This window comes from Peromyscus eremicus, chromosome 11 (assembly GCF_949786415.1).
Source record: "Peromyscus eremicus chromosome 11, PerEre_H2_v1, whole genome shotgun sequence".
NCBI lineage: Eukaryota > Metazoa > Chordata > Mammalia > Rodentia > Cricetidae > Peromyscus > Peromyscus eremicus.
The window spans coordinates 40014188-40029370 of NC_081427.1; the positions used below are offsets into that span (position 1 = coordinate 40014188).

At 41.8% G+C, this 15183-nt stretch overlaps 1 protein-coding gene across 1 annotated transcript in view; it reads left to right on the top strand.

The window, feature by feature from the left end:
- The window catches only part of Mtrex (Mtr4 exosome RNA helicase), a 70021-nt gene that overhangs the window by 53610 nt on the left and 1228 nt on the right, over positions 1 to 15183 (top strand). The window contains exons 23-26 of the mRNA XM_059276737.1: positions 2361 to 2466; positions 4554 to 4610; positions 5698 to 5860; positions 15025 to 15129. Coding sequence (XP_059132720.1) covers positions 2361 to 2466; positions 4554 to 4610; positions 5698 to 5860; positions 15025 to 15129 — 431 coding nt within the window. The remainder of the gene's footprint in view (positions 1 to 2360; positions 2467 to 4553; positions 4611 to 5697; positions 5861 to 15024; positions 15130 to 15183) is intronic.

Consider the following 15183-nt stretch of genomic DNA (forward strand, 5'->3'; position numbering starts at 1 on the left):
TAGAAATTGAATATACAGCTAGAGTTCATCTTGGAATAATGAATATTGGCTTTATCCTGATATATTTTCTATTATATGTCAAAGCACATTAACTTTCTTCAAATTCTGTAAAAACTTGAGTCAATCTAGAATCACATCTTTTCCTGTATGTCTTTCTAAACCCTGCCACTGAGTCATGTGCTTTTGTTTTTTCCTACCTAGATAACTACACTGCCCTCTTTTAATTCTTACTTCATCTTTTTTGTTTGTTTGTTTGTTTGAGACAGGGTTTCTCTGTGTAGTTTTGGTGCCTGTCCTGGAACTCACTCTGTAGACTAGGCTGGCCTCGAACTCACAGAGATCCGCCTGGTTCTGCCTCCCAAGTGCTGGGATTAAAGGCGTGTGCCACCACCGCCCGGCATTCTTACTTCATCTTGAGAGTTACTACATGTTCTGTAGACTGCTATCAAAATGATCTTCCCAAAGCACAGATCAGATTCCCTGTTGGTTTAGAATAAGTTCCAGAATTTCGTATGTTCTGTGCTTCCCTTTCTAGACTCTTGTCACATCCCACACACAGATGCTGTTTCCTTTCTGAGTATGACCTTTACCCCACATTCTGCAGTGCCTTCCCAGACCTTCTGAAACTCGCTGTGTGTTTTCCAGTCCGCCTTAGGCCTGGGACGTCTTCTATACAACCGTCTATCTAGACTTTCTTTAGAGCGTTCCGTCCATCACTGATAGGTGGGCTTTGGCTACTACCTGCTCTTCCGCCTCACACACTGAAATCCACTTCCTTGACGTTGTCTTGCTTCATCTGTTGTCTACTTTTCTCAACTTCAGTCCCACTTTACCTTTGTAGACCCAAATTTAATGTTTGATTTGTTTTGAAGTTACGGTGATAAAGATAACGGTTTCTGTCTTTATTGTTTCATGGATAAAATCTAAGTACAGGAAATTTTATCTCCTTCTTATGAGTAAATGTTCTAATGATTCCTGTATGGCTCTAGTAAATCCTTTGTAAATAGAGAGTAATTTTAAAACTTGATTATAGAAATTTAGACTACCATTTTTATAGTCTTATTTTGCTTCCTTTGAACAGATAGAGATTCAAGATTTTTCTCATTTTCTACACACTATAACAAAGAGAAAAAGAGTTAAGAAAGTTGTTCTGTAATTACACAGTTTAGAACATAACACAGAGAACCTCCTAGGCAGGGATAATGGTGAAATTAGTCATAAAAATAAAATCTCAGACAGGCTGGGCATGGTAGCTTGAGCCTGTTATTTGAGCCCTCGGGAAGCTGAGGCAGGAGGATCACTGTGAACTTGAGATTAGCCTGAGCCAGTGAGTTTGAGACCCTGCTCACAAAAGAAGACAATAAGTATATAATTATTTCTAGGAACAAAAAGGAACTGTGGTGATGGGTAGGGAAGAGGGGTGATTATGATCAAAGCAACATTTTGTATGAAGTTCTCCAAGAACCAATTTAAAAACAAAACAAAAAAAAGTTTAAGGGAACAAAAATGGAAATATGAGATTCTTACTCATTGAATTAATTGTTGAACAGAAAGAACTTATGTACTGTTCCGTGGTAAGAACCTGGAGCATCTTATTTTCTGATAAACTTACTTGTAACAATGGATTTTCCATAATACTTTATATGTAGTGAAATGTCAAGAGAAGACTAACACTGAAAAACATTGCTGAGTAATCTAAATGTAGCAAATGTCTTCTCTTCTAATGTAAGTCCAGATGTGAAGGTGTTCTGAACTTAGAGAGCAATGGCTTAATTAAAGTGCTGTGCCTTGATGATGGAAAAGATGAGCCCACAATAACGAGCTAGCACTAGTGAAAGCCATCAGACAACGCCTGCTCAGGATGCAGTGAGTCGTTGATGAATTTAAATCTAGAGCTCGGCTAGACTCCAGAGTGACGGACGGTTGGTGAGCAGTCTTTGCTCCGTTCAGGCTCTTAACTTCCTTGCAGCATGAAAGTCCAGTGCAGCTGAAATACAGGTGTGGGTCTTAGGGGTACATTCTAATTGTAATTTCTAATAAACGTTTTCTATTGTTTTATTGTTCTCTTCATTACTTATAAGTAACTAGAAGTTAAAAGAGTACTTTGGGCCAAAAAAATCAGAGTTAAGAAATGGTTAGTTGAATGAATATGTGCATTTGGTTATTTGAGCTCTCATATAAAGTATCTGTATGACATCTACTGTTTATATATTGACAATTAGAAAGGTCTACCATTTCCTTTACAAATCTTGGTTATACCCCTTGATTTTTCCTCATGATTAAATAATATATTTTATTACTAAGTACCCATTAAAAATATGTCTATATTTTCTGACTTGTGAAATTTATTCTCTCTTTAGTGCCGATGAGCTCCTTCTAACAGAGATGATGTTTAATGGGCTTTTCAATGACCTTTCTGCAGAACAGGCAACTGCACTACTAAGCTGTTTTGTGTTTCAAGAGAATGTGAGTTAATATATATGGTGTGCTTTATTGATTCACACATCATATAGTTTTGATTAGTATAATGGCTATTCATTAATAATAAGACTTGCTTCATGTTTATATGCCATAAGATGTTGTCAAGGCAAAAAGAATAACTATAATAAAATACTTTGATGTTAGATGAAATGTACTTAACATACTAACTTGTATTTTCTAAATGTTTCTAAAACTGCTCTTATTTTTTCAGTAACATTTATAGCATTTTGAATATTACATAAATCTTTCAAATATGAAGATCAAGTATTCACAAAAAATTTGTTTTATTTTTTAAGATTTATTTATTATGTATACAGCGTTCTGCCATGTACGTCTACACACCAGATGAGGGCACCAGGTCTCATTATAGATGGTTGTGAGTCACCATGTGGTTGCTGGGAATTGAACTCAGGACCTCTGAAAGAGCAGCCAGTTCTCTTAGCCTTTGAACCATCTCTCCAGCCCTCCACAAAAATGTATTGAGCACCCAGTATTTACAGTGCATAGATCTAGACACTGGAGATACAGCAGAAACTTGCTCTAGTGCCTTATGTGTAGGTGAATGAAGATGTAGAAGAGCTGGGTAAAAATGCCTGATGCCTCAGGTTCTTGTTCTAATGTATAGGAATAGAAAAGGCCTCCCCAGTATGAAATTTGAATTGATACCTAAATGAAAGCGAAGGACCAAATGTACACATTCAGAAAGTACCACTTACCCTGCTCAGATCAGGACCAATCCTCCACCCATGGTGGCCAGAAGAAAGAAAGGGGATCAGTAACTTGCTCATGAATGGAGCTGTATCCATGGCAGTTAGCATTTTTGCATTCCTTACCATTCATCCTATATAGTTTTCCCTGTTCACCAGTCATGGTAATAAGCTTTCGTTTTTTACAGCAATGATATAAATCCTGGTTCATGATTTCTTACATAATGTGTTTATACACACATAATGAAATCAAAACTAAGTCCTGTATACTAATGCAGATAATATTGCAACTACTCTATAGTTGCCTTTTAAAATGTTAACCTATCAGCCAGACCCAATAGTGCAAGTGCCTGAATTCCTAGCATTCATAGGAAGTGGGAGGTGAAACAGAAGAATCTCAGGAAACTTGCAGGACAGCTAGCCTAGCTAACACATTGACAGAGACCCTGTTGCTAACAAGGCAGAAAAGCGGATACCTACACGACACTTGAAGGACATCTTCTAGCCTCTGCACCTGTGCCCATGACGCACGTACACATACACGTACACACACACACACGCTTGTGACACCCCCATAATGGTGTGATATACGTTTTTTTTGTTTGTTTGTTTGGTTTTTTTTTTGTTTTGTTTTGTTTTGTTTTTTATCCTGACACATACTTAAATTCAAGTAGCTTGTCTAATTTTATTTAGCTGGTTATAGTATACTTAAATTCTGTTATCTAAATTAGAAATTAACAAATTTACCATTGAGAAGAGCAATATTGAAGTCAGCTGGTCATGGTGGCACATGCTTTTAATCCCAGCACTAAAAAGGCAGAGGCAGGTGGATCTCTGAGTTTAAGGCCAGCCTGATCTACATACCAAAAAGTATTAAATGATTATTTAATTAAACTTTGAACTGCCTTATAATTGATTAAACAACTAGAAGTACCTGGGTAAAATTAGAGACAGTATTTTAAATGCCCATCCTACATTTTCACTCTCTATAAACTTTGCTATAAACTAAACTGTTTTATAATGAAGCTATGATTAAACTATTGACAATGACCACACTATTCTTTACAGCATTGGCTCTCTTCTGTGGTTCCATGTCTAGTCACAGAAACTGCCAAGTGAGCAGAGCAGTGTTCTCTGAAATAAGACAACGGAGGATGAGACGACTGTGTGTGTGTGTGTGTGTGTGTGTGTGTGTGTGTGTGTGTGTGTGTTTGAAAACTCAAAGTTGATTAGAAAATTTAAATGCTAATGATCTAAGTCTTAGAATTTGGTGTGAAAGAAAATAAAAAGTTTTGCTTCATTTTGCAAGCAAGTAGTACTTTGAGCATGACTTTTCATATTTCATATTCTTTTTCTTTATCACAGTCTAGTGAGATGCCCAAATTAACAGAACAGTTAGCTGGACCACTTCGACAAATGCAGGTAAGCTAGTGACTATAAAAGATTACCAGGTTAACCATGGCACTGTAGCACTCCACAGATTAAATACATTTGGTGTCATTGACTCTATTTTATTAGCCTTTTTTATTTTCACTTTACTAGTCAAGCAGTTAAGCATCTGCTTTCACTATTGTAACAAATTGCATGGACTTTATAAGTGTAGATTTAAAACTAAATAATGTGAATAAGGTATACTGACTGACAGTCTATTATTTTTCTTCCTCAGTATTACCCATGATAATTTTTTTTTAGATTTTATGTGTACAGGTGTTTCGCCTGTGTGTCTCTGTGTACACCACATGTGTTCAGTGCCTGTGCAGGCCAGAATAGGGCATCACCTATGGGTTTCCTGGACCTGGAGCTGCAGATGGTGTTTAGCCACTGTGCCTGTACTAGGAGTTGCACCCAGGTCCTCTGGAAGAGCAGTCAGTGCTCTTAACCACTGAGTCGTCTCTCCAGCCCCCATCTTCCTCAGCATTAAAAAATAACATTTACTTCTAGTATTTATTAGCTTTCATTTTCAAAAGTAGTTTTAAATATTTACTTTTTTATTATTTTTTAATCATATGTATGGAGGGGTGGCATGCATGTGAGTGCAAGTATCCAGAGGCCAGAAAAGGGCATTGGATTCCCTGCAGCTGCAGTTAACGGGGTTGTAACCACTTGATGGGGTTCTGGGAGCCCAGCTCAGATGCCCTGAAGAGCGGTGAGCCCTCTAACTGCTCTACCATCTGGAGCCCTTGGTCTCCTTTGAAGACAGTTAGAGGTTGGTTAGGTGTGCTGTTGTAAGTGTGGTGAGTTGGAGGACTTGTAGAAATGTTCAGCTGGCACAGAGGTGATGCATTCCCTAGACACATCCTAGCAGGAAGGCCTGGCTGTGTGACCGCTTGTGCGCATGAGTACTGTGCCTGTTAGAAGCAGGACATCCACCTTACAGAGACAATCCTGAAAGTCTGTGCTCTCCTAAAACAGAACAGCGATTCTGTAGAATCCTGGCTTCAGAAACCTTTAGGGATATGGGAGGTATTATCCAGTAAAGAATTCTCACTCTGTCCTTTATTCTTCAAAGGAATGTGCTAAAAGGATTGCAAAAGTTTCAGCAGAAGCGAAACTGGAGATTGACGAAGAAACTTACCTAAGCTCGTTCAAACCTCACTTGATGGATGTGGTGTACACCTGGGCAACTGGAGCCACATTTGCTCACATCTGCAAAATGACAGATGTCTTTGAAGGTAGGGTTATTATCAAGGCTATTGTACAAGGTAAATGATGTTACCAGTGAAGTGTGATGGCAGTGTGACTTAAAGCTTCATCTCTTTTTTAAGTGATTTTATGATTATTATTTTATATCCTGACTGCAGTTTCCCCTCCCTCCTCTCCTCTGCCTTCCCCTCCATCCCCCCCCCCCCCAACCACTGCTCTTCTGTTTCTATTCACAAAAAATCGCGGCATACATATCAAGTGGAAGCTTCATCTCTTAAACTCTGCTATACTATATATCATCTCTACCCACAGAAAACTCCTGCTCAAAGAATGATGAGGTCTTTAATAGCACATAATAGACAGCAACAATTGAGTCTGTGAAAAGAAGGAAGCATAACAGATTGCGAGCCTGCCTTAACACACAGGAATCTAGGTCTGTGTACAACAGAGTTTGTGTGTCAGAGGTACCAAAGCAATGCAATGATGGTGCCACCACTTCTTTGTTGCCCAGCTTTTACAAGATGAGGATGAACTTAACGCTCATTTGCTACATAATAACAGCAAGAATTACTAACGCAAGCGTTCATGTGTATGCAATGTCTGCTTCTCCAAGAAGTCAAAAGTGACGTGTAACAATAGTGATGCACAGCAGAGATAGGTATTGTTTTAAAGAAATAGCCAGGTGTGGTGGTACACGCCTTTAATCACAGCACTCAGGAGGCAGAGCCAGGCGGATCTCTGTGAGTTACAGGCCAGCCAGGGCAACATGGTGAGACCCTGTCTTGAGAGTGGAGGGAGCAAAAGATAAAATTTAGTTGAATTGTTTTGTTGTTGTTGGGTGGTTTTTTTTGAGGGAGGTAGGAGGTGGTTCTTTCTTTGTTTGAAATTCGGGGGCTTGGGAAGGTGGATTCATGCATGTGGTGGTGCTTGCTGCATAGGCACAGAGACCTGAGTTTGGATGCCCAGCACCCATGTAGAACTCCAGGCCAGCAACACACACCTGCAGTCCCCACACTGGGAAGTGGGAAAAGAAGGGCCTCTGCAGCTCCAGAGCTCCGTAAAAGACCCACCTCCAAAAATGAGGTAGAACAGGCGGTGGTGGAGCACGCCTTTAACCCCAGCACTCGGGAGGCAGAGGCAGGCGGATCTCTGTGAGTTCGAGGCCAGCCTGGTCTACAGAGTGAGTTCCAGGATAGCCAGGGCTACACAGAGAAACCCTGTCTCAAAAAAACCAAAACCAAAAATAAAAAAATGAGGTGAAGAACAGTTGAGGAAGATACTAGACATCAACCTCTAGCTCTACCAGGTAGTGTGTCTTCAGTATCACACGCAAAACCTTAGTGTGCTGTGTTCGAACAGTATCTCTTCCTAAAGAGTCTCAACATTCTTCTTAGACAGAAAGTGCCAGGGTTTTTACATACTGAACTTGAGCAATAACTGTAGAGTCCTTCAAACATTAAATGCACCAGTTAACTGTAGTAATCATAGCCAAGTGTTATGGGATGTCTTACTCAAGAAAAAGGTTTCTATTGAGATCTATTTGAGGAACTTTAAAAACACATAAGAAATTATTTACTTTGTTGCCTTGAAAAATGGATAGGATGTTTATTTTATCAAACTAAGTTTGAGTGACCAGACAAGGTAATGCTTAGGGTTTCAGTGCACCCATCCAGGTGGATCTGGTAAGACTTCAACTAGCTGTTCCCAATGTCTGACAAGCATTGCCTTCAGGAGATCCTTATGAATTACCTGTGGAAGCTCTTTCCTTCTACCTGTTGTAGAGTTTTGAGGCACATGCTGTACAGTATGTGTTCTCCCAATGGTGTCTGTAGGGCAGTTTTACCCTTTCCTAGGACAAGGAACTCAGTGTTGGAAAGGACTTTTGCTGATAATAGTAGAATAATATTTTACTTATGTGCATTGTTTGTGTTGAAACTGTGGTACAAATTTAGTACTAGATGACTTAGTAAGCAGTGCTTGATACTTAGTTGATGAATAATTCTGAGACTCCAGTAGGAATCAAGTACTATGCTAAGTACAGTACAGGCTACATCTCTGCCTTCAAGAAAGAGTTGGCATAAGCTGGGATTGGTGAGTAGCTACAAGATGTATGTGGGATCCTAACCGTGGACCAAACTAGAGAGCAGCCATTAGGCAGGGTGTGAACCTCAGTGAGGTAGAAAGCTGTAGTTTAGGTAGAAATAGTCTCTGAGTAAATTGCTTTGTGTCCTTATGAGAGTGATTTGTTTTGTGCCTTCCTCCAAGTTGAAAATGTTCTTGAAGCATGCAGTTTCATGTACTCATAATAGGTTGTGCCTATGCACATCTTTAAAGTTTTTATTATAGAAAGAAATGCTGATACATGTTACAGTTTAGATGAGTCTTAAACATAATCTGTTAGAAGAGACAGATGATTTTATTCATGAAAAATGTTAAAATAGGCAGGTCTGTGGAGACAGAAAGCTAATGAATGGTTGCCACAGCTTGTGGGGTCAGAACTGGGTGTGATGACAGGACTTTTGAGGAGGGGATTAAAATGTTCAGAATTATATAGTGTGATAGTTACACAGCCTGTAATGAACTTACATCCCTGACTTAGATAGTACTCGAGTGAACGCCCCAGTTCTCACCTGGTGTAGGTTCCGAAACATTGAAAAGACAGTGCTTGCCAATTGTACAGGTGAAGAGGCTTAGAATGGTGGATTTATGCTAGCATATTTACACTTATTTGGAAAAGAAAAGGCAATGACCACCAAAAATTTAATTTCTGGAAGGACCAGAAGAAAAGATATCAGCACTATTTAATACCAACTTGAGATAGTGTGGGAATGAGGTCCGTGTTTGGGGCTTTGTCTTTGTTTAGCTGGTTCTAACTGATGAGGCAGGATGCTGGGAGTGAGGCAAGTCTTGAACTACATAGAGCTGCAGGAGGTTGGGAAGTTGTTAGATGATTCACTGCTCAACAGCAGTCTCCGCTAACCCCAGGGGAGCAGCCTCTCTGCTGCTGGAGCTGTGGAGAGCTGGTGTTTGTGGGTGCACAGTGATCTGTTTCAGAGACTCTGGACCAGAACCGGAGCCATTGGCTATGCAGCCTGTACCCAGTGCCCTGTTCTCAGTGTTCTCTTGTTACCTGGAGCTGTGTCCCAACCAGATTGTCCACAAATGATTCACAGCGTGGGACTGCCCTGACCTGGTTGTGTTTGCCTGCTTTAGTTTTTACATGTTGTCTGAATTTACTTATAATGCTGTGGCTTCTGATAACTTTGGCAGATTCTGCTTAACATTCCTTACCTATATTTGTAGAAATAGTAAAACCACATTAGGTTGTGGTTTTGGTACACATTTGAAGTCATTTAAAACAAGTGTGTGGGAGTACCTCACTTTTGATGCCATATGGAGTGGAAGACTGAACGATTCTGCATTGCCTGTGAACTCATTCTGTTCCTTTCCAAAGCGCCATGCGTTTCAGTTTAAACCACTACCTGATTTAATTTTGAATAGTTTACATGAACATTTAACGTCAGGGTTGCATGCTTATTGCCTCTTCTGTCCCAGCTCCTTGGTTTCTCTAGAAGCTTCTGTGAGTGCGTTTCTCCTTTCCTTCTGAAGTAGTAGCAGAGCCTGTGTCCCTAACCCTGAGAACACGAGAGCCAGTGTGTATGTATCAGTTCCTGTTGTGCTGTGGACTCCTGTACAGCACTTTACACTGTTTCATTTACAGGGTGCAGTAACCCCGTCAGGTCCCTTTATACCGCACGGCTGACAATTCTGCGGGTTAATGAAGGAGATTTGGAAGGAAAGGTGAAGAGGTAAACTTCCTTGGAGAGTGTATAAGTCAGAGCCCTGCGTGTTCTCAGAAGGCACTGCCACCGAGCTACATTCCCAGCGCTTTTAATTTCTATTTATTTATGTATTTATTTCATTTTAAGACAGGGTCTTGGGCTAGAGAGATGGCTCAACGGGTAAGAGCACTGGCTGCTTTTCCAGAGGTCCTGAGTTCAATTCCCAGCAACCACATGGTGCCTCACAACCACCTATAATGGGATCTGATGCCCTCTTCTGGTGTCCCTGAAGATAGGTCACTCATATACATTAAATAAATTAATTCATTAAAAAAAAAAGACAGGGTCTTGCTGTGCAGTCCCGGCTGACTTCACCCTCCCGAGTAGCGGGGATTACAGACATCACTGTAAAATTTACAGTTTGGAACTACTGAGCTGAATACCTGTAGGACCTGCACTATACCTCAGTGATCTTCTTTATTGACAGTAGCATCTAACTAGAATGGCATTGTCTTTAGTTTTTGTAGCTATGGCCTAATTTTAAATATTGAGAACAGCCTTCATGTATTTGAATTAAAGTGGTAGTCATCTCTCCAAGTGGAGCGCACCTATACTAGCACTTGGAGCTGAGGTAGAACTGTGGTTCAGCTTTCCCCTTCCATGTGCTTGCTTCGTGTGTTAGTCTCTTCATTGGGAACCTTTTTAGCCTCCTGTCTCAGCACAGGCTTCCAGTCACCATGGAGAGAGACGTGCTTTAGTTGTCCTCTTGTAGACCAGTGACTGAGCATTCTCCTTCATCAACCCAAGTTCGTGAGGGCAGCAGTGGCAGTGCCAGCCTTTACAAGGCTTCTGGCTCATGAAGGTCTAAGGTTCTTCCATGACTGAGCCCCAAGGTTGAAAGGAACCCACTGCTGGAAAGGAAAGCCAGTAGACATTCCTCTCGTTCAGACTTGGAGGGCTGGGTCAGAATTCACACCCCCCGCAGCTCCCCTCACCCCCACCCCGCAGCCAGACACCCTTTTTATGGGCAGGGGTATTACCATGTACCTCTGGCTGGCCTGAGACTCACAAGAGTTCCTTCTGTCTCCTGAGTGCTGGGATTTAAAGGCATGTAACTCTTGATACCTGATCTGTTGGTGTTAGCCTGACCGTGAAAAGGCACTAACTGCCTTTGTCTCATCAGTCAAATAGCAATAGCAGTGCTGGGAATGGCCTGCTTGGAAAGTGTCTTCTGTGACTGTATCCTGTTACACATACTAGTCATAGAAACAAAAAACCTGTTTGTTTTTCAAATTTTCCCCAGTCTTGAAATAGTTGATTAGGGTCACAGGAATCGCCTCACTCACAGGAAGTAAAATGTAGGTAGGTAGTGCTTAGCCACATCCTCATTCTCTGGAGGCTGCTGTGGAGTGAACATTATCCTTGGAGAAAACTTGCCATCTGAGCCCTTCAGGTAGTTCCCCTTTCTAGCCTCAGATAGATCAGGAAGCAGCAGGGATTCTTCTTCCCTCTGCCTTATTAGTCATCACCTGGGTCAGTCTGCTGACCTGCTTCCTCTGTCATTTTGCCAAAGTGCTCTGCTGAAGAAGACTTCAGTGCACTCTCAAAAGCTGTATTTTGTTGTTGTTTTAAATACGTGCGTATTGCTGGGGGTATGGGTAGTTATGTGCACATAGACATACAGGTGCCCAAGGAATTCAGAAGAGTGTGTCAGAGCCCCTGGAATTGGAGGTATAGGCGGTTTTGAGCTGCTGTGTGGATGCTGGGACTCAAACTTGGGTCCTCTGCAAGAGCAGGATGTGCTCTTAACCACTGAGCCCTCTCTCTAGCCCTCAGAATGATGTCGGACCTTCCTAGGAACAGTAGTAAACTGTCAGCACTGAGCATTCACTGTGTGCGTCTACACACTACTTCACGTAGTCTTTCCCACGACGACTTATTGGTGTCCTTTGGTTGGCTACTGTTCTCAGATTGTAGACGGCATGGCATGGCATGGCATGGCATGGCTGTGCCCACATCCTTCTACCTCAGGAACTCTCCTGAGTACAAATACTCTCTAGGCTTCCTTTACAGTTTCCCAACCTTCATTGCTCTCCTTGAGCATCTGTCTCAACTCCAGCCCAGCTTCCCATCAGTCCTCTTCAGAAGGAGGGCTGAAAGCCCCAGGCACCTTTTTGTCCAGAAAGTCACCTGCATGTGCCTTTACTCTTCCTCTTCAGTTCCCCTTCTCTGTTGTTCTGACCCCCAAGGTCATCTTTAATTGTCATCCTCCTAAATCATATCCTTTCTGCTGATGCTCTAGCGTATAAACCTGCTTAAATTTCTTCTATTTTTTTAAGTTTGTTCTGCCTATATGTATGTATGTGTGCCCCATGTGTGCAGTACCTGAGCAAGCCAGAAGAGGGCGTCAGATACCCAAAAATGGGAAGTACACAGGCCTGTGAACTGCCATGTAGGGGCTGGGAATTGAACCTGGGTCCTCTGGAAGAACAGCTAGTGCTCTTAACTGCTGAACCATCTCCCCAGCTTTACTGCTTATATTTCTTGCCTATACCTCCTACTACCAACACAACAGTGGCTAAAAACATAGATCTGAGCTTATTACCTACCCCTGGGGTAATGATCCTGGACAAATTGTCAGTTTGTCTCTGTTTTCTTGGAGGGTAGCCTTGTTGAAACTAGCGTAATGCATGTCTTCCGGCACTGAATGAGAGTCTGGTGCTGCTGTCCCATGCTTGCTTAGTATTTATAGTGTGGTCTTTATCGTCACATCTCTGGGAAGGACTATGGTTGTACAGTTCTGGTGCTGCTGTTCAGTGCAGTTACGTTGTTGTTAAAGACTGTCAAGCATGCAGAGTAAAGAACGTTTGTCTGACTTTTGTTCCTTAACCGTTCCTTAAAACATGCTAATGTAAGTTTTCTGGGTTGGTTGGTTTGTACTACCAGCATTGAACATTTCTAGCAAAAGTTTAAAGCCAATAATTTAGTATTTATAATAACTGAATTGTAATATACTTATCTTAGAAATCCCAGATAAATAATTTTATGTGAATTAATGAGTAGACATTGTGAATTCTTTTTTTTCTCCCCAATACTTTATATGTGCCATGGTATGCATGTAGAGGTGAAAGGAAAATTTCAGTACTCAGTGTTGTTATTCCTTTGTGGCTTCCATGGATCAAATTTGGGTCTTCAGGCTTCGGGGGCAGGCGTGAGTACCTTTTTCCCAGTGAGCCAAGCCTCTGGCCTGACATAAATTCTACCTCTGACCTTGGTCAGTTTGTGTATGGAACTTCTCAACTTTCTCCTTTACCTCATTGCAGAGTAGGGATAACAATAGTACTTGCCTCGTGGAATTGGGAAACCCTAATGAGAAATTCACAAACTACAGAGCACAGGCCTGCACAGCATCAGTGCCCAGGAAATGATATACAGCACCAACTTTCCTCAGACATACTCAGCCTGCTTTTATCCTGTCTTCTAAACATTCTTTACTCTCCCAACATGTAAGGAAGCTGATGTCCATATACATGAGGCTGAAGTTAATCACTCTTGATCTAGTTCTGATGTCTGTAGTTATGGAATTTGCCTATCCTGGCATTTGTATGGCTTAAATGTGAGCTATTCTCTGTAGGCTTATGCATGCATTGGGTCCCCAGATGCTGTTGCTGTTTGTGAAGTTGTAGGACCTGTGGGAGCAGAGGGTGTTGATTCATCCTGGTCCTCCTCCCTGCCCTCTCTCCCGCCACCCAGATCCACATAGATGGGAACATGCTTGTGGGGAGTGGAGGAAACCCTGAGTGAATCTGTATTGTTGACATGAACACAGGCATGTCAAGGATCCCAATGCCTCAGACTCATGGAAAGGCAAAGCCACCTTCTTCAGGTGAGCTCAGAGGAATGGCAGAGCCTTTTTTACAGATGTGTTTACAGATGCTTGGCTAGTGTGTGCAGGAAAACAAAAACCAAAAAGGCTAGCACACAGCTTCCTCCTCCCAGATGACTGCATCCAGATGCTGCTCCCCTAGAGACCACCCGAGTTTCCAGATTACGTAGTGGTGCCCTCCATCAGAGAGCACAGCCCACCCAATCCCAGCTCTTCTGTGTTTGTCTTCTTCATCCCCAAAGTGCCACAGTCATGTTCCCAGGACCAAAGTCATGACATGGCACATGCTTGCTCAGTCATACCTGGTGTGACTTCTCCATGATGGACTTCTAAGCCATAAGCCAAAATAAATCTTTCCTTCCTTAGTTAAGCTAGGTCTTCTAGCACAGCAGTGAGTGAGCCATAGTTAACTACCTTTTGCTTTTGACTCATTTAATGAGCTTTCTCACCACAGGAGCCAAGTAACTTCACAAAAATTGTGTATTACAAATAGACTTTAGTTTCCTTCTTTCAAGTGAGACAAATCCTCATTTTAAATGCTATTTATTGGGACTTAGGGATGCAGCTCAGTAGTAGAGCTCTCATGGAAGGTCCTGGGGTTTGAACTCCAGTACTGTTTGGAGATAGGGTCTCATTATGTAGCTTTGCATGGTACTGACTATGTAGACTAGGCTGGCCTCAAATTCATAGAGCTCCTTGAGTACTGGGAGAGACTAAAGCTGTGCACCACCACACTTAGCTTCCCTGTTTTTATCCAGCTTTGGGTTGTATCTCAGTTATTTATCCCACTTAGACATGCTGGAACATAATATGGAGGACCTAAGCAGTAAGAAGGATCCTTAGCGTTGAGCAGTGATTGACATTTGTCAGTTTTCATAATATTGAACTATTCAGTGTTACAAGAAGTCAGAGTATGGCCGCCTTTCTTACAGCTTGCACTTAAGATAAGTGATGCTCCTAACGTAGTCTGGACATTACAGTGAAATCCTTAGATCTCACCATAAGATCACACTTGGAGAAAGGCCAGGTCTCTCCCCACACAAGTCTAACAAGTAGTACTGTCTACAGCTTCAGCTTTGATAGGTACTTGTTCCAGATTTGCAGTCTGTAGGGAAAGACTTGTCTCCTCTCTGCTACTTCTAAGACCACACTGTAAAGAAAACATTGAGGAAGCACGCTAACCGTGTTCTCTCCACAGCTAGTGCCTGGGTATCCAGAATCCTAAGTAGGGTTCACTCAGGGTCCTGGTAAGTGGTACTTTGTTAGGCTTTTGTGCACTGTCTCCAGAGACCTGGTGATTCTTACAGGCTCAGAGCTGCCATGCTTGCCAACCTTCCTCAAGTTGTTCTCTTTTCTGCGAGGGCATTTGGTTTACCCACTCTAAAAACATGCCAGTGTGTCCTTAGATTATGTCTTTTACTGCCATTAATCGAAGTTGGGGATTAACGAAAGCTTTTCATGTTCTCCTGCTTTGTATCCTGACAAGTGTCTTCCTATTCCTGGTTGTACTTCCTTTTCTGTCTAGGCAGCATAATTCGCTGTATGAGGCGTCTGGAAGAACTGCTTCGACAGATGTGTCAAGCAGCAAAAGCCATTGGAAACACAGAGCTGGAGAACAAATTTGCTGAAGGTCAGTATTTAGTTTATAAGCCTTTTCTGATCATTTAGGCAAATCTTGAGACTT